At 43.2% G+C, this 27,415-nt stretch overlaps 1 protein-coding gene across 2 annotated transcripts in view; it reads right to left on the bottom strand.

Annotated features, from left to right (window-relative positions):
• Positions 1-92: 92 nt before the first annotated feature.
• SMAD9 (SMAD family member 9) overlaps positions 93-27,415 on the bottom strand; it is a 36,330-nt gene continuing 9,007 nt past the window's right edge. Inside the window, exons 2-7 of one of the 2 annotated variants that reach the window (XM_079314806.1) lie at positions 21,398-22,024; positions 14,749-15,006; positions 11,859-11,969; positions 9,843-10,064; positions 5,524-5,780; positions 93-1,141 (exon numbers count right to left, since the gene is read on the bottom strand). In XM_079314806.1, the coding sequence (XP_079170932.1) occupies positions 998-1,141; positions 5,524-5,780; positions 9,843-10,064; positions 11,859-11,969; positions 14,749-15,006; positions 21,398-21,809 (1,404 nt within the window). In that variant the 5' untranslated portion in view covers positions 21,810-22,024 and the 3' untranslated portion in view covers positions 93-997. Of the gene's footprint in view, positions 1,142-5,523; positions 5,781-9,842; positions 10,065-11,831; positions 11,970-14,748; positions 15,007-21,397; positions 22,025-27,415 lie in introns of both variants that reach the window. The other variant, XM_079314805.1, reaches the window with a different exon arrangement.

Below are 27,415 nucleotides of genomic sequence, written 5' to 3'. Positions count from 1 at the left end.
GATGAATGATAATGTAATTATTTGCTTCTTCAATGCACACTTAATTTCCCTTTTCTGAATCACAGTTCAAGTCCCTTTAGGTGTACCAGCAGTCTGAATACAGACAGTCCTAACTTTAAAGCAAATTACATCAATACTGTAGAATGGAAAGGATTCAGTTTACATGCTGGACACATGCAAGTATGTATGTACTTTGCAAAAAAAGCACTGGAAGTTAATTAGTTTTTTTTTTTTAGCTCACGGGCATATATTTTCAATTATTATTATTTTCTTAGGAGCTTGTTGGTTTTCAGTGCAGCTGTATAGTACCCAACTGTGTTAACAGTACCAGACTACTTGGATTGTCCAGAATGCTCTGAGATAAGGCTCCTGTGCTGAACATGTCCCAAGGGCTCCTTCCTCCTCCCAAATCCCAGGAGAGATGGTGTGCCTCAGCTCTTCAGAGGATTTGTTGTCCCATCATGTTCTGCAGTAGTGAGACAGACTGGAATTGCAGTTTAGTCCTTCAGTTTCACTAGATAAAAGTCACTTCTATGCATAAGTCCTGAACATCACCTAAGGTCCTCTTCTGGACTTGAAATCAGGATGTAAGATGAATATAAATGGCACAGAGATCTGACTTTGGTTGCCTGCAGAGGGGTGAATTTCACCTACTAGGAACAGCTACAGCCAGGTTTCTGAATCCATGTGAAAGGGCTGGGAATTTACACCATTTACTGGCTTGGCTGGGGAATGAAGATGCTCACAGGAAATGTTTGACACTTTTGCAGGAATTTGGCTTATTTTGTACTAGAGAACAGATATGCTATACCTGAATTTCTAAACTTACTGTACTGGCATCAGAGTAACTAGAAACCACAAAAAAAAAAAAGTAGTAGACTATGTATAGAAATATTTACATCTACATACATCTACATATAGAAGCTTCTGTTCATGGGAATTCTATAAGCCACTGCCTGCAATAGCATCCATCCTAAGGGAATTCTAGAGATGATTCTTAAGAGACTGAGGAGATGGGGTTGTGAGGTGAGCCCATCTGTGTCAGCACCTTATCCAGCCATTGCAATGGTCCATGCAGGTGGATCTCAATCCAGCAGGGTGTGCTTGTAACATCCTGGCGATGATACTCTGCTCCCCAGCCCTACAAAAGGACCAAAAAATAACGTGCTTAAAAAAAACAAAAAACCACCCAAAACATTAAATCACAACTCCAGTGCTGATAGTCTAACACAGCTGCAGATAATCCACCACCCAAGTTCCCAAGATTTAATGCTTTATCCTAGGGATAATTTTCTTTAGAAACTTTGCTCCTCTTTAAGATCATTTTTATCATAATTACCAGGGACTTGATGCTATTAAATTAAAAATGTCAGTCACACTTCCAGGTGCTGAGAACAACAGGCATAGAAAGGCCTGTTTCCAAGCTTGGCTGCCTGCAAACAGCCCATGGGGAATGGTCCCTGGTGTTTGCACCCCAGGGACATGCTCAGGAAAGTCTGGCAGCCTGCTGTCTGGCACCAACAAAAGCAGGCCAGCCTCTTTCATTAGCAGGAACTAGGAATTGTCCTGGGCACTGCTTCATGTATTGGTAGAGATTCATCCTGAGTCTAAGACCTTAGAATTTCTAAGTATTTATCTAAACCTCTGGAAACTTCCAGCAGTTCCTATGTTCCATACTTAGCATGTGTAGAAATATCTTCCTTAGGTTTTCTATCCTTGAACATGTCCTCTTTCCCAACAAGAGTTCCTGGCTCTCTGCTGTGGGAAGTCCTGCAGTAATTTCTCCAGCTCTCTTGAGCAAGATAAGAGATATGAAGCATCTGAGAAGAGATGGGGATGGGGTGCTGGCAGGGACAAAAGAAAACCTGAAATACCCATGCTTCAAGGAGCAGGTTTAAGTTAGGAAAAGGCTTTTCTCCCAGAGGATGGTTGGGCACTGGAACAGGCATCCCAGGGAAGTGGTCACAGCATCAAGCCTGGCAGAGTTCAAGAAGCATTCAGAAAATGTTCGTGGGTGAGACTCTTGGCAATGGTGCTGTGCAGAGCCAGGAGCTGGACTTGATGATCCTGATGAATCCCTTCCAACTCAGCAGATTCTATGATTCACAAGCAGGCAGCCTGACGTCACAGCAACACAAGGCATGCGAGTCACAGCCCTAAGTCTTGCAGCTCACCAGATGTCTCACTGGCAGAACTGAACTCAGATTTCCACAGGGCAATGTGCAAAACATGGTCTCACTACAGCACGAGGATCTTCATTTGTGGGATGCTGATCAGTCACTGAGTCATACCTGTCATTATGATAGGCAGGCAGGTTGGTATTCTTGTAATGAAAAAAAGATGTGGAGGTATATTAAGACTGATAGCTGCCAAAGTCACCAAAATTTTAGAGTGCTGAGCAGCTCAGCACTTCTTTAGATGATAACTGTAAATCTGGGATTAACACTTAAATGAGATGTCACCATAAGTGGTCTGAATAAAATCCATGCTAATCAATGAAGAAAAGGAGAAAGAAAGCAGAAAAGTAAGATATGGACCTGTCAAAACCCGAAGAGTGCTTCCAAACAGGCAGCGTTTTTCTGAACTGCAGAGTATTTATGAGACTAGAAAGAGCCTGTGTTCACAGAACCTCAGATTGATGTTCTGTAAATGTTTGCATGAAATGCCAGCACAGTCAGACTTCTGAGATGGTGAAGTCACAAGTACTCAACTGCAGTGAAGATGCACAGCCAGGACAGCAAGTGTCAAAGGAGCTGGCACACCTTGCTGACAAGCAGGACAGAAAATCCAGAGGAAAGCAATGACAGGATTCAAGCACAGTGTGCCAGATTTGGGGGAGCCTGGCAGGTGGCTGGCCATCTCCCTCTGCTGGCAACTGCCAAACACTCCCCGTGATGCTGTCCCTGGCTCAAGCACCCCCAGGGAAATGCCAGGAGGGCAAGGATCCCAGTGCTCCCTGTATATCACTCTTGGGTTGCAGGTAGCCTCCTTCACCCCAGGATTGAGAGGGGCCCAGAGCTGGAATTCTCTTAATGAGGGAATAAAGTGAGTGCAACTTTAAAAGCTGCAGTGCTGTTTTCCACAGATGGTGGGAAGAGGATACTGGTACCCCTACAGGTCCTGCTGCTCCAGCCAACAGTTCCCATCTCCTGTGGGCAAGGAACTCTCTTGAGTCTAGTCTCCATGTCCCAGAGTGCTGAACTTTCAAGTCTGCTGGGTGTGTTCCCCTTAGCCCCAAGACCCAGGGAAAAGAGGGAGGGGAAACTCTCCATCTCCTCCCTTTGTGCTTCAGCTGCCTCAGCTGTGGAGAGGTGGCAAGAGCCATCCTGCTTTGGTTGTCAGCAGTGCCCACTGGATGGAAGTTGCTCTCTCTGATGATACACCCACATTTCAGCTCCCCTCAGCTCCATGGCCACACAAAGGACATCAGAGGGGAACAGACCTTCACCTCCCTCTGTCCTATGCCCTGCATCCAGAAGATGGCACAGTCCTGGCAAGTTTCTCATGTCTTGGTCTTTATCCATCCCTGCCTCCCAGCATTGAGCCTCCCAGCTCAAGCATTGGTGGGGTCAGAGGCAGGGTCTCCAGCCCTTTGGACTGTAGGTGACCAGCACTACCTGGACAGGAGTCAGCAGAGAAGCCACAGCACTGCCCAGCACACAAAGGGCTCTCTTGGACTGACAGACAACAGGCCCTTCTGGGCACTGCAACTCCAACACCCAGGGTCACTCCTGACCCCAGACAATACAGGAGGGCTCACTCCTCGGGGGGGAAACATTTCAGGAGGACTGAATACAGAAAAGTGTATTTGCAGGCCAGGAAGAAAGAGCCTAGATGAGATTTGCATAGCAATTTTCCAGACGTCATGGGAAAGAGCTCAAAATGACTCCTTGGTCTTCTGGTGCCTGAGGCACAATAATAGCTGCTATTATTTCAACAAAGCAAGGTGATAATATGGCAGCAGCATTATATAGTGCATCAACACCAGCATTTCTGCTGCCATGCTGGGCATGGAGGCAGATAACACATCAAAGAGCCTGCCCCTGAATCGCTGAGATAATGAAAATATTGCGCAACTGGCTACACTGCCTTTACAAACAACATGCCCATTCATGTCTTCCATTAAAGAAAATGCTGTTTGTTGGGTTTCTTGCTTTCTTTTTTTTTTTTTTTTTTTTCCTCAATGCTTTATGTGAACAAGATATCAGTTCCCTCCCAAGAACAAAGGAACAGCATAGTCATGGCATGGAGATTTTGGCTTGGACTCTTGGGAGAGATTACAGGGCACTCAATGTTTTTGAAGACTTAAGAAGATGGGTCCCCAAGGATAACTAGAAAAAGTTAGAACAGAAAGATATGTAGGACTCAACTCTGTAGAACTCAAGGAAACTGGACTTGAGCCTCAAGGACTTTTTGGTCTCTTAGATGTGAATTCAATCATCTCAATTCAGTCATTTGTATAGAAAAATAAATCTGCAAGACAAAGGAACATAAGCAAATTTTATGGTACCTGGCCGGACCACAGGCTTCTAATGGTGCAACTTGTCTAGTTTGCAGGCTGAACATTGGTGCCAGCTCTCCCCAGCAGCTCTATAGCAAGCTGGTCTAGCATCACATCATCTGGAAACTATCTCAAAACACTTGCCACTCTTTGAGGGTTAGATGCTACAACAGGCATGTAAATAAATCCCAAGTGTTAAAAGAAGTTGAGAGACCACATTCTGGTGAGAAGCCAGTCAAAGGATTTGAGAAAGTCCCACAAAGACTGATAGATTTCCTATGGAGCAGTCAGACTGTGAAATTCATATTGAAGGACATCAGAACAGCAATGGCTTTAAAGGCTCCCCAAAGGCCTCCCTCTTCCAAATAACGGGGGAAAGGTCAAATGTTCTTTTGAGTTTTCTGTTCTGCTTGCAAGAAACCCTTCTGGTTGTGTGGCTAGCCAGAGTGAATGGCATCAGAAAGCAAGACAATATTTGTCAGGGATCAGGTAAATGGCAAAAAAACCCCAATTCTCTGCAAGCTCAGTGAGAGATGAAAAAGAACTCAGTGTTTCTTGATTGAGACAATATATACCAGTCTATGGTACTGGTGAGACTGTAAATTATCCTACATACATAAGGACATTCTTTTCAGATCAATGGCTCTATTGAGCTCTATTGCAGACCAATAACAGTAGGAGAGATCACAACTACCTAAGATATGTATAACAATATTTCTATGTTGCTAAGCCCTTCTGAGTTGAGCTTTCTGAACAATCAGTGGGGGAACACCACCATGCATTCTCTGCCTATTTTCCACAGAGAGCCTATGGAATACCTAAATTTTAACAATCTCAGAGATTTTCAGGTTGACCACAAAAGCTATTGATTTTGAGCACCTGTAAGTTTAAGGCAATACTGGAAAACAATCAGTATGAATTGCTATTCAAAAATTGGATATCTACGTCCTCCCTTGGATTTGATGGGATCTAGTTTTGCACCAAAGTTAGCAGGGATGCAAGAGAAAGCAAAGGATCCTTACTTTAACAAAGCTCATTCGAATGGTGCACATCTTGGTGAGCTCATACACCACTTCAAAGCCGTGGTTGACTGACTGGGCAAGCAGCTGGGCGAAGAGCTGGTTGTTGAAGATCTTGAGGCTGCAGCCACTGGGGATCTTGCAGACCGTGGCTGGGTGGAAACCATGCTGGTAGTTACAGTTGCGGCTTTGCACAAAAATACTGCTGTCACTGACACATTCGGCATAAACCTCCCCACCCACGTAGTAAAGATGGACACCTTGAAAAACAAAACAGAACATGTATTGTTTCTCCATTGCTCACAACACACTTTCTACCAGTTATTCATTGTCTTACTGGCTTGGGCACACAAGCCCAAGATCCTTCCAGGATCTTTTGTTTCTCAGTGCAGGTTGCATAGTACTTTATGAAAAAATACACACACATAAACATCAAGCACATGTCAAACATATCCTAAACATCAATCAAAACTATCCAAGAACTGAAAAATCACTATTTCATTACACAGGTAAATGTATTTTCACTGTAAAGCAAATGCACACTGGCCAAGACCCACTCCACTGCACGCTGTTTTACTGCAGGATCCTATTGCTACACATTTAAAACACAGCATGGTGTGCTGCATCAGAACCATGTATTTGCATTTACATGATGTGACTTACTCTTCAGATTCTGTTCCAAGTGACCTTTAGCAAGAAAATTACTGATTCTCTTCTGAACTTTTCTGTGCCCAAGTGACTTACCAATGCTAACTCAAATTTTGACTGTGACTTGGGGAAATTAATGTGGAAGTACTTCTATCCCTTCAAAGACTCTGATTCATGAAGGATATCTGCTTGCATGAAAACATACTTGAATTGGTGGGAGAATTTATCTTAGCCTAATTCATCAACCTTGAAGTTGGGGATCCTTTCTAAAATGATAACTGTGTAGATGCCTTCTCTAGCTGATAGATGGAGAGAGGAACCATGACCAAGTGATTCACTCCACCTGCTACCAAGTGCAGGCTCAGAGCCAGCTTAAAGTCATGGAAGTCTGTGCAGGTGCTGGAAAGGCTCTCCCATTCCCTGCCCCTGCTGGCACACCTGCTTTCATGCTGGCAGCAACAGCTGAGGACTGGGCTGCTGTCCAGGCCGAGGAACTGAACCAGCTAATAAACTTAAAAACAAACTAACCAACATTTATTTTCGATGAGATCTTGTGAGATGGCAATGGGGACCCTGACTGCTTGAATGTGACCATGAAGCCACAACCTGAAGGAGACCAAGTCATCCTGTGAAAATGCCCAGTCACCCTTCTCATGCCTAGATTACGGGAAATGAACCCTTCCCATGGACAAGAGAGGTGGAAGAACTCAGTTCTTTGTTATTGTAAAAACCACCACTAAATAAATGAATCCTTCTCTCTGATGCTAGCTATGCCCTTCAAACACACATAAATGTTCACAGAGCCTCAGTAGACTGACTGCAAAGCTGCTGGTAACTGTGCTTTAATAATGCAGCTGTAATTAGTTTTATTTCTGGTGTCTTTCATAGAAAGACTGGTTACATATTCCCAGTCTGTTCATCATTCTGCAGTCATAACAACAAGGGGCAGCAGCACATCCTTAGGACAAAACCAGCCTCTAAACGAAGTGGGAATGGCACAGGGGAAAGCAGGTTGAGTGGGAAAAGAATCTGGGAAAAAGACACTCTCCCATAGTTTTCCAGGGTGACTCAGATGGGAACCTTTAAGTCTGTCTTCAAGCCATCACTTGACTTCTGAGCACCCACAAGATCTGAAAGGAGCTGCGAGTGTCAGGGGTGTGGCTGGGAGCACGCTCTGGTACTGCACTGGGAACAGCAGCGACAGGAAAGCATCAGCTCCAACTGCACCAGTGGGGTGCTGCATGCCTAGTTCTTACCATTTCACCTTCCTTCCCATGGAAATGGATAAAAGGGAAGGACAGAAAGGACCTTGATGGAGTCCATAGAGCTTTCTGAAATAATCAGATGAAGTGAGAACAGAGGGTAGGGGAAGAAGAAGAAGGACATAAATGTGCACCACATTTCAAATCTTCAGGTGTAGCTACTGATTTAGGGTCACCACAGCAGATGCTAAGGTGAAATTTTAAAGGCTGTGTTTTCAAAGTATATTAAGTAATCCATTTTCTGGAAAAAAAAGAATGTATTTAAAGACATTGCCCAAAAATTGTGCCATGGTAACAAAAACATCAATGTCACTTCTGAAAGCAGAGGTTATTTAAATTGTTATTTTCTTATGAACTTTTTAAAATCAATAAATACAACACTAATCAATATGTACTCCTATTATTCTAGTATTCCTTCACCAGAGGAAAGCACCCTAAAGGAAACCAACCAGCTAAATACATATTCGTAGAAGACCAAATCAAAGGTCCATATGTTTTAGTGGTATTTCATTGCTCCTTGCAGAAACTGAAAATTCAGCAGTCTCCAAGCATCCACATCTTTTTGACACTCATCAAAAGTTCCTTTTTCGTCCTTGAAGTCTGACTGCTGAAACAGGTCCAATTGCTCGTAGATGTTGCATTGTGTTCTGGATTGTTTTTAGCTTTGATGTGGTATTTCCAGGAAATGGTTTCATGCTGATACACTAGATGACAATTCAATCACATATCCTTATCCTACTGAGCTAATCTTGTTTACTCACTCTTTTTTCTCCCGTGTTAACATGTGACAATTGTATCCATTTCAGCAGCTTTCATCTGTCTACCATGCCTTTGAACTATATGCTTCTGGAGCTGTTCTGTGCTCTTCTGCATGCCAGCACTGGTGCCACTTGTATTCCACTTGTGTATGGTTTTTTAGGATTTGCATAAACAGGGAAGAGCAGTAAAATTAAGGATCTCTGATATATTAAGCTACTCTTTGGACCTGCTCCCTTCCCTTGGGCACATTCGTGGTGTAGGACTTTAAAGGACTTTTAGGACAGATCTTCACATTTAAAGGGATGAAGACCATTAGCATTTAACTAATTTTATTTCTGTTTTGTCTCTTTGTCTCTGGGGGCAGAAAGTCACAGGCTGTAACATTGCCAAATGACAGCTGAGATCTTTTGTCATTCTTCCTTTAGGTCCAGGCTCAGCTTTGATCTACATCCCTCTAACAGCTTACACTGATAGGACGTAAAGCTTTGCTTTATTCTCAGAGTAAGCTAGAACTAGATGTTCAATACATTTGCACTCCACACAATGAACCACTTTGGCACATACGTGTAGCATCTGCAACATAAGCATCTTGCAGAAAATGCAAGAGTTTAGCACAACACTGCCTGCTCCAGCCCTCAGGTTCACTGCCTTCTGCAAAAACTGTATCACATTCGTCTCACAGCTCCCTTGTATTCAGTCATTCAACACTAGACTATCAAGAGCCAATTAAAATATTGCTCTAGGCCTGGGAAATGAGGTGAGGTTGACAAGATAATAGGAGTGGAACAATTACAGTTAATTAGCCCAGTGGGAAATGCATTCCCAGGCAGCTACTGGTGAGAGGCTGGGTTGGCAAGATAATGAGTCCAGACTGGATATACCAGAAGAGAGAGGCAAAGCTTCATCTGCATGGAGAAGTGGCTGGCACAGGGCTTCTGACTCACCACCACAAAGAACAGTAAGTTCTAGGAGAATATCAAACCCTACACAGCCCTGGGGAGCTGGGATGGAGAGTGTGTGGCCATGTGTGTCCAGGTGTGGTCTCCTCGGACCTGGCACCAGCAGCATGTCACAGTGCCTGCTGAGGGTGTGTGTACACCAGAGGTGGAGCATACAGAGCTGCACCAGCAACCACTGCTGGGAGAACATAAACCTTAGTTTTACTACTGAAAAGCTGACAGAGCAGGGAATTGGACTGGTGGGGGGGAGCTACAAACACAATTCTACCAGAGTTCTTCAGCTAAGTAACTCAACGACTAAGTGTTTCATCCATCTCCCTTTGTTATTTGGTGGGAGGAGAAGCAGCCCTGAGGCACCAGCAATTATCCTTTTAGTGGCATTTCAATGGCAATATTCCCAGTTGCCAGAAGCTCTAATAAATAAAATGAAAATACATACTGCTAAATTAGAACACACAACTATAAACAACATTTTTCTCTTCGCTGGCCAAGTAAATAGCCTTTGTAAGGAGTTACTCTGCTGATTGTTATCCAGTCAGAAAAGAATCCTCTGCTTTTCTTCTATTTCAGAAGTAATGTCAGAGGTTTGATTTTAAGGCAAGAACATCTGATGAATCAGCTAGGTTTGTTAATGCAGTGCATGGATCTTCTAAGCTCTGAATATTATTCCTGAGGGGAGGGGATTTCCTCTTACCTTTTCCTATGTGTCTCCTGGTGTTTTCTATAGTAGAATTGCGGTTTACATTTGAGAGCAGACCCAGGCAGAACCTGTTTTTGTTATTTGAAGGATCTGTAAATCCATCTATAAGGATACTTCGAGAGGAGGCCTGGAAAGTCTCCCCTACCCGGTTGTTGAGTTCATAGTAGGCAACTGAGCACCAGTGTTGGGGTTCCTCATAGCAAACAGGCCGAAAGTCTGTAGGAAACAAAGTTAAGCAGCTTCTCAGGCTTCAGCAATATTTTTTAAACAATCTTTCTCTGTTTTCTTTCATTCCCTCCCACCCTCAGCCCCTCGTCTCTTCATCTAAACAATCACTTATGTCATATTTTATCCCAACAGCAGCTTCCATTGCTTCTTGATTTTATGACTGAAGTCCCAAACATGCAAAAGGTTGGTGCACTAGCTTAACTCTAAGCCTCTGAGGAGCCCCACTTCTTTAAAGTGGAAACTCCACTGCATTAAATCAACCACACTGACATTGCTCACTGAACTGGGGCCCAAACTATACACTGAAAATAGTAAGGGATACATCTGCTCTGCACACCACCAGGAGATAGGGATGACAGATGGGCTCAAAGCAAGTCAAAACTGAGCCAAGTTTTAGGTGTTAGGCCTTCAGCCTAATACTAAACTCTGTAGTTCAGAAGTAATAAATCACTCCAATTTTTGCATGCTTTCAGGCTTTCTGCTTCCATGTGAGACTGTAAGCAGAAATGTCAGCAAGGTCATTTCTTTTAGATCTATCCCTGCCCAGGTTTTTTAAGTCAGAGACAGAGAAAGACTCAAAAATGTAACAGAATCTCTGAGCCTCATTTGTCCTACAGGAATTAGTAGGAAACTTTATCCTGCCTGCTCACCACAGGCATGTGAGCCTGCCTGCCCCCAGAGCACCTCTGAGCATAACCTCTAATAAACTTCCAACTAATATGCACTAGGATAGTGATCAGGGATGGTAGGCTGTGATAAAGAGATTAAAGTAGCTTGACAATTTATTTAAAAGTATTGGTGTCTGATAACTTGTTATTATCCGGCCATTCTGTGTCCCCATCCATAATTAGCACTATCCCTACATATTCCTTCTGCTCCATACACACACTACATACACACTCCTCACTGTTTCAGAAGGCTGGCAATATTTTTTTAATGTGCATGTGTGTGCAGTGTTCAGTCCTCATTCTAGAAATGACATTTCTTTAGGAACATAATAGGATGGACTAAAAGAACAATGGTGATTTTTTCCTTTGCATTAGCAGGAAGCCAAAGCAAAAGCCAGCACAGGAACTCCATTTCCCCCTCCTGCTCTGCAGAAATGGGCTCTGAATGGTGGAGGTATCAGTAGTAGCCCCAAGGTAGCAGAGGCTGTGCTAGAGAGGACATCAAGTTGCTCTGAAGGGTTCAAGCAGGACCCCAGACCCTTCTTTGACCATGAATGCCTCTGCCACTAAAGAATTCTTATAAGATGACAAAGACTTTGGTCTTCCGTCAGAATATCTTTGTACTCCACTAAAAAGTGTCCTTTTCTTTTCTAGCCAGACAGTGATGTAACATTAATACAAAGATGGCAATAAAAAGGTCCCTACCATAAGGCTTTAAAGTACTTGAAATCTAGAGCTGAAGTTGATAAAGAAATTACTTCTGATATTGATGTTTTTGTGTGTTATATTGCCCCACCATCCTTGGTTACATATGTTTATCTTTACAATGTAGATAACAGTGTTTGCTTTCATTAACAGCTTTTTAACTGCAATAGTCCATGGATGCAAATAAGGTCTAAACTCTGTAATTCTGCACATAATTCATGGAAATATTACATCAACCAATCCTACTAGCTAATGGATGGGTCTAGCACATAGCCTGAAACTTATTATTACAGATCACTAAACCTTCTTGTGCAAATAACAATTTTAACATTTATTTTCCTAAACAGTTCTTATTTAAAGAATAGTACAAATGGTTATTTACTTTCAGCTTCTCCATCGGCAGATTTACCTCCATTGGGCAAAGACAGCACTAGTTGACTTTCAGCTATTGCATCCATTGACCGTCCATTGTGGATTCCTGGAGGATCTCTTGCATGGTAGGGTGGAGGGGGAGTTTCTACTGCAGAGCAAAGAAAAAAGGAGAGGAGAAAGAAAGGAAGAAAGACACCTCAGTCAATATGGTGGCAAATTCCTCCTGGTTTGTTTTTTTTTGTTTTTTTTCCTGGTGAATATTTTACTACTTCAGCATCGTTTGGCTTGGAAAGACTGGAAAAACTACAGATCTGAATCTGACCTCCCTTCAGTCTCTAGATTAAGACCATTACGTGTTCAGCAAAGATGGGAAGGAAAAGCTGTCATGTTGGACATGCAGCTCTTGAAGGAGAGAGGCATGGTCACAGCAGCGCCTCAGGCCTAGACCTGTGTAAAATCAAGTTCTCTGTTAACACCAGTTGTTACCCTAAGATAGTAATGTGTTATTTCCAGAATTTTGTCTTTAATTTAAAACCTGAGGAGGAAGATTTAAGAGCAGAAGCTCACTTTATTTGATCCTCTGGGAGAAAGCTTTCTCTCTTCATAATCTGTAAAAATAACCTACGGAAAGCTGTAGAAATCAGACTTGGCAAAACCCCTTCAGACTTGTCCTTTTTTCCTCTGTCCTACAAGAGAAGTCTGCCCCTCTCCTGATTTGTTGAGTCTCACATCAGTGAGCAATAGATGTCATGAAAACATTGGGAGGAAAAGTATCAAGTCACAATTGCTCAGCTCCTGATTTGTTTCATTTACAGCAACATGAGCTAGAAAACAGAAGGTGACTCTATAGTGGGGATTATCCAGAAAGGCTGGAGGCTATAGAAAGCCAAGTTAAAAATTACTTTGTTTTCCTATTATACAATGTCAACATTCAGTGTATAAGCACTAAAAGTGTGTAGTTTTGTCTCATTTGAACAGAAACTCAATGGGCTTATAAGCAAATTATAACCACATACAAGCTCACAGGACCAAGGTCCTCTTTACTTGAATTTCTAACTGAAATTCCCTCTTGTGTTTGGGGTCTGTTGGCTGTCCCTCAAAATGGAGCAACTTGACCCCTAGTGGGTAACTGTGAACTGTCTCATGAGACAACCACTGAATCTTCCAAGTAAGCCATGTTATGCTATTCCATTTAAGCACTGTTCTGGACCTAGGAATTTCATACACTATATGATATTTCTAACACTTAGATGGCACAGCTCTCCAACAAAAAATAGTAAAACAAAATCAAAAAATAGAGGAAGAGAAATAAGTTAAAGAAAGGAATAATCACAGGATAATGGGGTTATACGGATATTTTTGATGTCTACTCCTAAACTAGTCACATTTAGGCCTCCTTATACCCACTAAAGAAAAATAGGAACCTTCAGACACAGTGTATTGGACATTTACAAGAAGATGCAATGAATCTTATTCTAGGAGTGTCTGTTTTCCTCCACTGATTACTGGGAGAGTATGGACAATTCCATGAGAAGCAGAAACCTGCATCTATATTTGGTCACAGCAATCCCTATCCATGTTCTTGATGTCACTCCAGTTTGCATTAGATAGCCTTCCATCCCTGATTGTTACACAGGCAAATTATGCTTATCAGTATGCTGTGTGCTGTGATATACTGGAGCTCAGGTTGAGCCACTTCCATTATTAAGTAGCTTTGCAAGGTCCCAAGTTCACTTAAATACACGAGTCAGAGTCATTACACAGCTGGAATGGGCCTGATTTACCTGTCAGGACCAGCTCCTCTGAATCCAGCTTAGTTACACAGAGGTGAAAGAAAAATACTGGAGAAGACAAACAAGTCTTACTACTTGATGAAAAGTTGCAGTGTTGCTAAATATGATTTAATCAGAAATGCAGATCTAGAGAAGAAATGAATGAAAGCACATTCAATGAATGAAGAGAGAAGGAAAAACATCACATTGTGTTGAAACTATTCAGCTTAAAAGGAAGTTCAAATGCTACAAACACCTTGTAAAATAAACATCTTTCTTGCACTTGAAATAAAATAGGCATATCATTAAGGACCTGAATTTAAATGTTTCATAGTCAAGACACTAAAATCTTAAATTACAAGATTCTGACCTGAATTCATGTTCATGAAAAAGCTGACATAACTGAAACTATTTGAAAGTTAAAGTGCTGAAGTGGATCTGAACCATGCTATGATATGAAAACTAGCTATTAGCTGTGTTGCATTAACAGCAAAAGCACAGTTAAATGTCCAGGTAATTAGAGCTATACTAAGTCAGGAGTTCACATCACAATCTGACATAAGCCTGCTAATCTCAGAACTGTGGAACATGTTCCAAAGTCAAAGGAACTTGCCTGGTGACATCTCCAAGTGTTGGGACAGATTGTTAAACACCATAACTTTCTGAAATTTATACAGTCAGTGAGATTGCCATAAACTTTAAAAAAAAAAAATCTGCACACCAATTTCCCCATTTTATCCTGTCTTCTGATGGAGTTTCTAAAGGTTCCTACCCTGACCCTCCTAGGTCCCTAACTTAGGTCTTGCAAGTGCTATTTTCCATGAATTGTACCAGAAGCTTGGATGGACAACTTTGGAACAGAGGGTGGCCTGGCACACCTGCATCTCTCCTCAGTTTTTTCTCCATAGTAATCATGACATCTCACCAGGCACTTCTAGGAGTGGGACGACTACAGTTCTCCATCTCTTGAGCATCTGTCAGAAGGACTGAGAGACAATATACAAGAGACAGTCACAAGAAACCACATTCCAAGTCCATTCTATCCAACATTCAATCTGCAGCTACAGTCTGGGGAGCACAGAATTGTCACCTGAGTCCAGGCCCTGGGAATACCCTCAAAAGCCTCAGTCAGGGTGTCCTGAAGCTCATTCTTACCTGTGAGCTGATAGGGACTTCCTGGTCCAGAAGAGCTTTCTGGTGAGTTGGGGTAGCTGATGCTGTTGGGTGACTGGGAGAACATGTGGCTGGGGGATGGTGGAAAAGGGGTGCATGGAGGATGCTGGAAAGAATCCGGGTAAGTGGCATTGTGTGGCATCAGTGGCTCGCTGTGTAGAGAAGTGTTTCGAAACTTGGCAAGCAGGCTGAGGTGAGGGTTAAACTCACTGTGTCTTGGAACGAGTACAGGAGGTAGGACTGAAAGCAAAAACAACAGAAAAAAGTGGTTAAAGCTGTATTCTTGAAAGTTTATCTTGTTGTAAGTTAAAAAGAGGCATATTCCATGCTGCTCAAATATTGCTGTCTGCATACAAGTCATTGAAGAGTAACAAACCTATCCAAACCGAAGAATCAAAAGCTGAATTCTTGGACATTTTTTTCTCCAGATCTGCAGCCAGTTACAGCAGTTCCATATCCAAAATAAGGAATCTTGACTTGAGCAAGATACCATAAAATTCACAGGTACAGCCTGCAGAAATTCAGGCAGCACATCTTTCTCTTTCAAAATTACCTATTCCTTCCTTCTTCAGAAACTGAACACATCAGGAGTTTTCTAAATATTATCACCAGGATGTGCCAAATTCACAGCCAGGTTTAACAGCAATAAATAGTGCTCTGCAATATACTGTGTATTTTACCACCAGAGTGTTACAGATGGGCAAAAGGAAGTACAGACCTGAAGACAGACACCAGAACTAAGATGTTGTACTTTCAGGTACTTGAGAATGCTGCCAGACAGACAGTGGTATCTTTAAAAGGAAATGTAAATGGCAATTCAAACATTGCAGCAATATCAATTTAGCTCTTGCAATATTGTTAGAAAAGATCTAGCAGAAGAAGGCATATGTCAGTGGTTGGTATTTAAGACACGAAAAACGCACATCAAAAAACTGAAATCCAAATTAACCCATTAGAAATTAGTCTAGTAGAAGATACTGCCTATCCCCAAACTCTCTTCACTTTCATCTCACACAGTCAGTGCTGTTAACAGCATTGCCCCTTTGAAAAACCCAAAGCTGTTCCAAATTACTTTGGATTCTAACATATGAGAAGCAAGAGTAGAATTAAGACTCAAAACACTTTGAAAATGCTGACTAGTGAGATACCTATGAAGAGCAACCCCTAGGCTGGAACACAAGAAGGCTTGCTAAATAATTTTGAATACGAAAGTTCAAGCTGATGCTTTAACTGTGCCTTCCATACTTTTGGTGGGGAGAGCAGCACCTTCAATGGGTGATTTCTGTACGCCAACATTTCTTTATTAGTTACTGACTCACATAGTGCCTACTTATCTTAGTTAAGGCTTTTAACACAGGTAGGAGGAATGATTTCCCAGTTGGTATCATGCAGGTCTAAAAGTCACCAAAGAAGATAAGGAGGCAATTTGAGTTAGAGTGAGAAGGATGAGTTGTCCCAGTATCAGGGACAATTCAGCAGGCTTGTATTGACTACCCTAGCATTCAGAGTTCCTCTGGCCTAAAAGCCATCAGCATATCATCTTCCAGTCTATCCTTACCAGTGCATGGAAACAAATTGCAATGTGCACTCTTGGTTTTAAATGTTGATGGGAATATACAGTTTGAACATGTTTTAACATACTGCTTCGGCCAAAAAGCTGTCTAGGTAAGGTAAATTCTTTTTAGGTAGTTTAGCTCACAACTTTTAATTACAGCAAACTCTCATTTATCCAGGTTAATGAAAGAGTATAATAATAGCTATTGAGTAAAGCAAGTAATGTATAGATAATGCAAAACATGTGCATGAGAAGAGACTGTTTGGAACGCACATCAGTCACTGAGAGAGCTGGGGCATTTACAGTGCCTGGTACCAACAGTGGGTTTACAGCCTCTTGCTCAATCTAACACCATGCTGCAGTAGAGGCAGGGTTAAACAAGGATTAACCTCTGGGCAGGGTGGTTGTCTGACCACCACTCCAGTGGAATATACCACTGGGAATTTGCTAGTCACCCATGACCTGAAGATCTGAGCCCTAAAACTGTTCAGAAGATTGGACTGATGGCAGGCAGCTCACTGCAGAAGTTATCTTCTCACCTGCCTGGAAATATAGGCACTGTGATATGTTAGGACACTACACATACATGCCTCTGTGGCCCAATGCATTGCTTATTAGCCTCTGGCCAGGACAAGGAGTGGTGCTCTGGAGACTCTTTCCTTCTGCCCCTCATATCCCCTCATCCGTGGCATGAAGAGTCTGTTGCCACTTTCTTAAGTCGTTTAGTAGAGAAAGGTATCTTTGTTTCTTTACTGTTCTTTTAGCTTCAAACATCCAGGTAATACAGGCAATACAAGTATTCATGTCTGACATGCACTGCCCAGTTCCCTGCGGATCTCTTCACAGCCAGTGGAGAGGAATAAACTCTTTAAATTCTATTTATTGGGACAAGACCTATACCATCCTTGTGGATGTGGTTTTGGTGGGCTGTATTCCTCCCATCCCATGCTCCTGTGAACATCTGCAGACTGTGAGCTGTTGCTGCTTCTTGAGTTTTCCTCAGCAGCTCCATGAAACTGATATGATACTTTTCAGGTCTGCTGCTGATGAGCCAGCTCTGACTGGCAGCCTTCAGAGATGAGGAGCTGGTGATCCCTCTGCACCCAGCAGAGGTGTTGAGCCAGGGGCAGCAGTGTCTGCAGTGTTGAGAGGCTGACACCCCACTGTGGGCACCACAGCTAAGGGAGCTGCCTCCTTCAGCCCTGTGAGAACTCAGCTCCTTCTCTAAATGAAAGCTGAGAATCTGGATGTGTGAACAGCGCTTGCCAGGGAAAGCCTTTGATTTGCCTTGGGTGAGTCAGCAGGAAGAATTTTCAAGCCTTGAACTCCTTCCCAACTCTGACCATGGCACTCTTAATTTCTGTTCTGCTGAACAGTTTTGCCACCTCACTTACTCTTTCACTGACTGTTCTGTGATTGCCTAGAGGGCTAAAGCCTCTGTGGTGGGGAGGCATTCAGAGATTTTGTTGTTTGTGGCTAAGAGTACCCCTCAGGGACTCGTGCTCTTTGCTCTTTTGGTAGCATGTCACTGTCCAGGACTCAACCACTCTGAAGGAAGTGTAACCAGAGGCAGAAAACTGAGTAACTGATTATGTTGGGACCTGTCTTCCCTCATAAATTACCCACATTTTCTCCACTCATTGGGGTCTTTTTCTTCTACCTGCTATTGTCCACCAAGAGCCAGAGGTGAGTCCTTCCTTCTAAGCATGCTGAAGTGTTGATGATCTTTGCTCAACTGAAGACAAATATCGCATGTCCTAAGTCCTGACACTGCCTTTCATACCTTTTTTCCATTCCCTTTAGCTTCAACAGTTCTTGCTGGGAACCTGGCTGTGCCCAGAGCCTGTGACTTCAGATGCTAGCAAGCAAACTTATCTGCCTCGCTTTCATTTCTCACATATTAATCTATCTTTACTACTTTTTTACTATTTTTTAAATCCATAGTTGACTATCTGGGAGACCATTCTCTGGTAAGATCCATCTATTCCCCATGCCCATGACTACTCCCAAACACATGGCCAACAGTGAGGCCATCAGGAGATCTTCCACCTGGAAGACTATCACATCTTAGCCCCACTCAGGTTTCATGCAAGCAGTCAGTTAGTCTAAGTAAAAAATTCTCCTGTCTACAGCAATGGTACACCCTCAAATTTGCAATACTTACATATGAATGATCTCATATAAAAACAATAGGGTACATGTTTAGGCAGCTTCTGCTGACAACAAACCAGACTTCTGAGGAGCTCTTGAAGGCAACAGTGAAGGAGGAAGCAGAGCACAACCAGCATACTTACCTCCTTCAGATTAGGTGACCTAACTCCTCTCTGCAGTGGGAAGAAATATTTTCTGCACCTGCTATTCAGCAGACCTGAAAAGAAATCTGCCAGGAATACCTGTAGCAGCAATAAATCCATGTGTAATCTGTGCCATATCAGTAGCACACCCTAAAGTAGGACTGGACAGCCTGAGGACACAGCAGAGGCAATGAAATCCCTGAATCTCGGACCAGATTTCAAAGATGTACTCTAGTGACAGAGGTCTAGAGATTTGCCAGGCTGTCAAAGAAAGGGTGAAGCTCTCCCATCTTTGACACGACTCATTAGTTCTGGATTGAAGTTAATGGATCTGGTCACAGAGTGGTTGATTCAGCAAGAAAGACTGCAGTGATGGAACCCTATCCTCGAAAGGATGGACATTTATTTCAAAATAATACTGGAAATATTTTCTGGTGGATTATAAAAAATAGTGTTTACTTATTCAATAGGTAGATTCTTCAACTCCAGAGGATGGGACTCAGAGGATCTCATATAAGCTGAAGATCACCAACAGCCAAGCTGCAGATTTCCTGCAGCTAAAAGAGGATTGTTGTTTAAACAGACTGGCACCTAAATCAGCCACTCCCAGCCTTTTCTGTGGTGGCCTCACTGCTACCACTTTCTTATTAAGCTCATTTGTTCTCCTGCCTTGCCAATACCTCCTTGCAGCACTGCTTTCTAACTAGAGCTGCACAGCATCACTTGCAGTGGTGCAAGTTCTCTCTCCTGCTGCTGCTGCCCCAGAACACCTGAGTGGGTTGCACCCTTTGCTAAACTGTATAAATATATACTACTGCTGTGAGCTTCAGCTTCTGAGTTGTTCCTGTAAGCAGAGTTGTAGGACTGAACACAACAGCCTGAGAACAATTCCTGGGACCTGTGGAGAACTGGCAAAGCACAGCTTGTATCCTCACAGCTGCACTCACTTTCACCTCCAAAACAAGGTGGCCAAGTCCAAAGTGCCCTCCTGTGGGTTAACCCCTGCACTCAGAGAGCTGCTAGTCCACACAAGTCCACAGGGTCAAAGCTTTTCCTGGGATCACGTTACCAACTCAGCAGCAGCCAGACCAGCACCTTGTCCCCTTTACTAGCAGAGATACTGCCAGTCTGCTGCACAGACAAACAATAGAGACATGTTCACAGCTGAAAGCTTCTGAATTTCAGGATCAGAACAACAAGCTTTGGCAGCCATTTAGCAGCTGCTGGACTATTCCATTAGCAGTGTTTGTTAGCTGGCACTGAACAGAAGAGAAAACCAGCGTTGAAATCAGCGCCGTTCAGTGCTGTCAGCTACTGCGCTGAGGAAACTCCATTAACTGCACCAAAGTTACACCAGAAGAAATGAGAAGACACTAAAGACTGCAGCCTGCAAATAAAGAAGTGCAATAAACAAAAAATGGGATATTTTATGGGCATCTTTACTTAAATTATTGAAGAATTTACTTTAGCAAGGCGTGAGATCAGCTCTTTCCACTGAAAACTGTTGACAACAAGCCCCACTCAGTGTAGCTGTGAAATGTAAAAGTTTTGACAATGTTTACAGCAGATCAGATGCAACTTCACAGTGACAGCTCTGCTGTACTGGAAGGATTATCAGAAGAGGAAGCAGCCTCTGGTGTTTAACAAATGTCAACAAATGTCTTTCCCTTATTTCATCTGTGTGAAAAGAAACATCCCACAGTTCACTTATCTGATCCTAATGTCACCTCAAAGTAAAGTTCATGCCAGACAAGGAGTAATCTCAGAATAAAAAGTATACATTTACCAACTGTATCCATTAGTAAATTAAATTACCGTGGTTTTTGGCAGCAATGGAGAGCTAGGTTTGACATTAGAAATCATTTTGCTCTGTAAGGATACCAAAGCAATAGATTCACTTGCCTGGGGAGGTTGTAGAGCCTTTATCACATGGGATTTTTAGAGCTCATTAAGAAAAGATCTGTCAGGAATGTACCTGGTAATTTGGTTTGTTTGGGAGACTGGGCAGAGGAAAACAGGATGACTGCTCAAGACCTTTGCCAGCCCTGCCTTCTAAGATCCCTATAGAAGTCAACACTGAACACTACAATTTTAAAACAGCTGTTAAATTTACATAAAGCCCAATTAAATGAACTTTCAGTGAGGTCACAAGTATTTAGTACAGTCCAAAGAGAATTATCAGTGGAAAATTTCAAAGTTCTATGGGAACCTGGCGGATTTATTTCACATAAACTCTCCATTTAGTTAAGTAAATCCCACTTAAGGCAGGCCACCGGGTAACTCAGGAAGAACCAACTGACCTGGTTTCATATTCACTGCAAAATATGCTATCTTACTGCAACTCTTATCTTTAAATAGAGAGCTAGTGTTTCCTGGGGGTTCATGAGTCAACTGCTGGTTTTCAATGAGACATAAATCTCACCATGGTGGTGAGGCCAGGCTGGTGGCCAGACCATGCAAATGGACACCAGTTCAGTCAGGGAGGATTCAGCAGCCACAACCAGGGAGAGGAAGCTGCTTTCAGCACCTTGGACAAGATCCGGGTACCCTCAGGGGTCCAAAGGGATGCAGACCCCCAAGGGGAGAGGGGCTCCTTACTCCCTCCCTAGACCTGGCTGCCAGAGCTGTGATAGCACCAGGCAGGGTGAGACCCAAGATGCTTCCATCAGATGGAGCCTGCCTTTTCACATTTCAGAGCACAGCTGTAGGATGCACCAGGACTGGACCTGCCAGAGCAGGAGCTAACACAGAGATGCGAATCCTCTGCAGATGACATAATTACCTGGGGTTTCCACCCGCCGGTAATGGTAGGGGTTGATGCACACCTCCTTCTGTTTCGAGCCAAAAGGGAACTCACAACATTCCAGTGGTTTCAGCTCGTGGTGAGACTGTAAATCAGGCCAGCGCCACACTCTGCAGTAGATGACGTGGGGAAGCCCCTTGCGGTGAGACACCTGCAGCCGCCCGTCCAAGGAACGAGGGATGGTGACGCATTTACTGGGCTGGCCCGGGCAGCTCAGAGCCCTCTCCAGCTCTTCCATGGCTCCTTTTTTCTTCTTCAACTTCTTCACCAAGGAATCCACAGCTTTTTCTGCCCACTTTTCTTCTTCATCTCCTTGTTTCCAGCCCAGCAGCCTTTTCACTGCGGGGCTGGTGAAGGAGAACAAGGAGCTGATAGGGGTGCTGGAGTGCATAAGAAGCAGAGATTACACACGAGCGTCAGCAGAAGCACAAACTGCTCTCCCGCCTTGCCAGGCCTGCAAGGAGTTTCCACAGTGCTGTGATGGACACTTCCTTCAAGGAAAGGTTCTTCCACACGCAGGTTTCTGTAGTCTTAGGCACTGGTTACAAGTAGCCCAACAGGGTGGGTCTCAGAACTTTCCAAACATCAAGAAACTGCTGATGAAGCCTGGAACAGCAACACAATACATGGTTAGGCTTCACACACTGTTTCCATTGTTCATTCAATAAAATATTTTGAAAGAGAAATTATCCTAAATGTGTAGTTAATTTTCAGCGGTTTTCTGTTTGGTTTTTGATGTTTATTTTGGGCCCAAGCCTCTCCTCCCCACTATCCACCCCACTCCTTTTAGAGTTGGACCATGGAAATTGTTAAGTATCCAGTTGCTTCAACTTGTGTTTAGAGTTTAATATATCAGGCAAATGGTTGCAGGGATAAGATTATTTTTAGTACAAAAGAAAATTTACCCTCCTTTTTATATGCTGGTACCTGTAGGTTCAGCTCAATTGTCTTCTATGAAAATAAATCTCAAATTAATAAATATCAAATTTTATGGAAGGAAGGAATAGAATATTGTCCTGATTTCAAACCCCTCTGTGCCTCTCCAATCTCGCTGTACTGTCAAGAGTTGTAAAAAACTTAACTGTAACATTAATTTAAACTACTCCTAGTTTTCATTTAAGGCTTTTGAAAGATTTACTAATATTCTCTAAACTTACTCATATTTTCTTACATGGAAGAGAAGAACCTTTTTTGCCTACACATTCTGTTTCTCTTTCTTCAACAGTTCACAGCTTTCTGGATCCAAATCACAGACTTTTGGACACAGTTTGTGCTGGATGGATCCTGAGTTATTTTTGCTATACCAAGTCCAACAGAAAAAAATTTAGTTCCTGAGGGTTTTTCCTTTTTTTTTTTTTTTCTTCATATAGCTGGAGCCAGACTAATTTTAGCTGAAAATTACGTATATCCACTGACTGGAACTCTGAGGAAAAATGTCCTTGTACATCAAGCTATTTACTGCTTCAAATACATTTCATGGACCCCCTGTGCACAGCAAGTCCAAAGGTCTGAACTACACAGAGGGCACTGAAGATGGCGGCAGCTTCCAGATGGGTGCCTCTAGAAAAGCAACTCCATGACTGCCCTAGTCCATCCCTGTGGACCTTTTCCCCCACCAATAAAGGCCTGCTCTCAGTCCTCAGCACCACTTAGATGCAGCCACTGAGGAAGTGTTGTCCAGCACAGGGAGTGGCAGAGCTCCACAAACCGTATTTTTGTGCAATTTCCTTGAATGAACAGATCTTGTAAGGGCACCTGAGGACACTGTGTGCAGGCACAGGTACAGCACAGTGAGACAGGAGGCCAATCCCAAGGACTGGTTCCTTGGCATACTCGGATACCCTCGGCACCACACAGCTCTGGAGCATGCTGCAGTGTGAGCACACACGGCCCAGGGCAGCACAGCCTCTTGGACAGGCTCTGTTGTTTACTGAAGACCAAGGACTGCCTAGGGCTGTTTTTCCCTCAGCTCTTCTGTTTTGTTCTCATGCTCATCCCTATGCCCCACTGCATTACCCTTTCAGATGCCCATCACCCTGAGAAATGCAGATACATGGAAACATAACAAGCCTTTTCCTTTCCTCCACAACAGCAGCAGTGGTTGGAGAAGGGGCTCAAAGTCCCAAAAGCCTTCCACTGCACTAGGAGGATAGAAGCACTTGACCCCACAGAGAAGAAATCATGGAAGCAACTCTTTGGCTGCAGCAGCTGCTCTTCACCAAGACTTTCATATGGAAAGCACCATGAAAATATACACAGAGGAACTACAAAACTGGAAGGTAGAACAGGCACACCTTGCTTCAGGCACCCACCACAGCACTGAGCTCTGGCTTATGCAATTTCTACATTCTCAACCTATGTGTGTCCATTTGTCCTCGACTGCCAAGAGCACAGCAGAAACCCCCTCGCTTGTGCTCTTCATCAGCCAAAGATCGATTCCATGGAACTGTGGAAACCTGCCCCACCATACAAAAAGAAACTTCAGATTTCAGATTTTTTCCCCTGCTCTGTACTAGTAAAAGTCCAGTGATCTAGAGTATCTAACTGGATAGTTACTAATGCCTCTAGGCAAAACCAAACTCTATTCCAAACACTTAGAGGGTACACATGAGAACGAAGTAAAGTCAAAGTGATTTATCACATTAAAAAAAAAAACAAAACAAAACAAAACAAAAAAAAAAAAACCCCAAACCTCATTCTGTTTGTAAAACATAATGTGGATAAAATTCAGGCAGGAAGGCTCCAGCCTTTGCAGAAGCAGGCTCAGCCTACAGAGCCCAGCACCAGCTCCACCCAGACATCCTGTGCAGTGGAGGTGTCTGCCCTCCCTGCCCTGGTGAGAGCCTGTGGAGGATCCACCATCACACTGCTGTCATTGCCTGGTGGCACCATCCTCACATGAGAAAATAAAACAATGCTGGGATCACTGTGGATCAACCTAAAAGCAGCAACAGGAAGCACAGAAAGCCTGGGATGGCAAGGAAAGCTGGACCAGTAGCAGTGTAGAAGTCTGCTCTATGCTGAGAGGGAAAACGACTCACACTTCTTATCTGAGGGGGTCTCCTGAGCATTGGCATGTGTAAACAACTGCTCCTGATAAGTTAATGCAACATTACAATCATCAGATGTGAAAACATACATGTTCACATAAAAGTATTGTCCCGAGGTTTTCTTTTCCATTTTGACCACGGTTTTAAATAAACACATTAATCTTGTTCAGTCAAATTAAATAACTCAACAGTGACATCAGTATGAGTCTGAGCACTATTGTTGCTAGTGGGAGAGTCGCCAAGACTATGTGTATAAAAGCAAAAGCTGTGCTTTGCAGACCATGTGATGTAGTCTCAGATAAGTACATTGCACAATTTCCTACTGCACTCCCCCCAGTTTCTTCTATAATCTTTTTCCCTCAAATTCAACAGACATATAAAATATAAATGGTATTAAATAAAATAAACAGCTTTCAAATAATATTATCAGAGCCTCCTAGTTTAATGTTATTAAATTACATAATAGTGCACAGTATTCAGCAGACTAAGCCTCATGTTGCTAGGCTTAGATTCTCATTGCGAAATAGCGAGGCAGCCACTCTGCTCCACAGCTGCAACAACAGAGATGTCAATTCACAGTTTGATTTTAGCAGTCTTTCAGGAGAGCAGTTGCTTAAGCTGTATGCCTTTGCTAACAGACAGCTTGCCTACCCAGCTGGAATGTTTCAAACCCACACCTGCTGTATTTTCTGTGCTGATGATCCTTTTGGTTTCTTGATGCTTAATGCAGTTTAGAGTGGCAGTGGGGAGGGAAGTGTTACAGTTTTGATCCATATTACCAGCACATGTCCATTATAGGATGATGGGAGGTCTGGTCTGGCCAGCACTATCTCCCTCAGTGACAATATGATGTGCTATCATGAGGATGAGTCAGGCATCATTCAGGATACATTCCTAACACAATTCCTTCCTCTGGGACTACAAGGAAGGCTTTGTCTATCTGTCAGCTAAGTGACTGATCAGCATGAAACACAGGTCAGTCTTTCATGCTGTAAATCTTTATTCCATCACTGAGTTTAGCCTAAGATCTGAAACTTGATTTAGGGAAGAGGTAGAAGACATATGGGAAGTAAGCATGGACTCAACCTTTTGTTTCTGTGGCCTGCAGCAGGTGGGACTGGAAACATGTCAGCCCAGTTCACAGGCTCCATTCTCCCTAAACATAGGGTTGTCTACTATTGCTGTGGCACAATAGCAGTGGGAAACATCTCTGGGCACAGGAACTTTATTACCTGTAGCATGTTATTACCACAGCATCTGGAATGGCTTTGGTCTGTGCCAGCAGCACTCCTCCAAACCACTCTGAGCATAGTTCAAGAGTTAGGAAGGAAAAGGGGTCACTCCTAAAAATAAGTCCGCATAGAGCCACCATGTTTTGGAAGGTGACAACCATTGCACAGAAGTAAGCCTCATGGCCAAGAAGAGTATAAGGCATGTTTAATTTATTAGTGTAGAAGCACTCTTTCAGTAAAATTTAGTTGGCCACATAAACATAAATTTCTGACATACATATCTGACCTACTCATCCCCAAGTCCCTAACTATGTATTTGAGAAAAATACGTGTGTACATGGCACAGACCATTCCATCTAAAGGTAAATATCTAAGAAAAAAAATAGCAAAATCAGGCATTGCATACAGCTAATGCTGTTGAGATGAGGCACCTCAAGTCTGAAGGACTGCAAGACTAAGAGCCAGCAAAATGGACATGGAGTGGAAGAGACTAGGATATTTTCTCCTTCTCCTATGCCCATGTTTCATCTTCCAGTGTAGAAACAGTCTGTAGGTCCTCAGGTGAACAGGAGAAATGCATTGCTCTGGGAGCTTCACTTCAGTAAGTTCTACTGTGGTACTAAAGAGCTTGACACACTAAGAACAGAGAAAAGCCCACTTTTTTGGGCTTTTCAGCTGTGGGCTTACAATTTCCTAACTGAAGCCAGGTCCTGATGAAGTCAATAAGAGGGGTTCCAGAGCTCATGGAAACTAAATATGCCCTCCTCTGTGTCTTGTGCCAACCTGCTGACATCTCCACTATGGAAAGATTTTGTGAAGTTTAGATTTTACGTAATGTAAAAAGGATCCATTTTGTCAGGGAAGGCTCACATCACACCTCAGCAGAATGCCTGTGCAGTCCAACATGCTGATGAGTTTCCTCTAATGCAGTTGTCATAGAATCACAGAATCATAGAATATCCTGAGTTGGAAGGGACCCACAAGGGTCATCAAAGCCAACTCCTGGCCCTGCACAGGCCATCCCAAGGGTCACACCATGTGCCTCAGAGCATTGTCCAAACACTTCTTGAACTCTGTTAGGCTGGTGCTGTGATCACTGCCCTGGGGAGTTGCTCCAGTGCCCAACCACCCTCTGGGTGAAGAACCTTTTCCTGATACCCAACCTAAACCTCCACTGACACAGCCTCATACCATTCCCTCAGGCTGGGGGAATTTTACTCCCATAGGCACAGCTGCAATATTGTACCAGTCCTGGCTCAATTTCACTGTAAGCTTTCTGCAGAAGTCAAAAAGGAGAATTTTCATGGGTGCCAATGTAAACAGACTTAAGACACCACTGTGTAAAAAGCAAAGTGTCCAACTTCCCTCAAAAGCGTATCTGTGTATGTAAGTACAGGTGTGGGCAGATGTGTACGTGCTTCTGCTCTCAGCATAAAGATTTGAGGTGCTGCCTCCACTCCAGCACTTGCCTGGGCAAACTGCATGGTGAGAGGCATGGCAATCTATCTCGAGAATGCCTGACATCATCAGTCTCAGTGTCACTGCAGCAGCTAAGTAAGGCCACAGAGGGAGATTTCTCAGAGGGTTGTCTAGACATAAGCTGAGCAGTTCTTGGAGATGCATGTGGCTGGAAAACAGAGCAGTGAGACAATTGTAGTTGGAAGTCTGACACTCAGTGACTAAACCACAACAGAACTGGAAGGGAGGAAATTGTT

The sequence above is a fragment of the Erithacus rubecula genome (genome assembly GCF_903797595.1).
Source record: "Erithacus rubecula genome assembly, chromosome: 1".
Classification (NCBI taxonomy): Eukaryota; Metazoa; Chordata; class Aves; order Passeriformes; family Muscicapidae; genus Erithacus; species Erithacus rubecula.
Note: the sequence above shows the minus strand (reverse complement) of the source record. Positions and strands in the feature narration are given on the sequence as shown.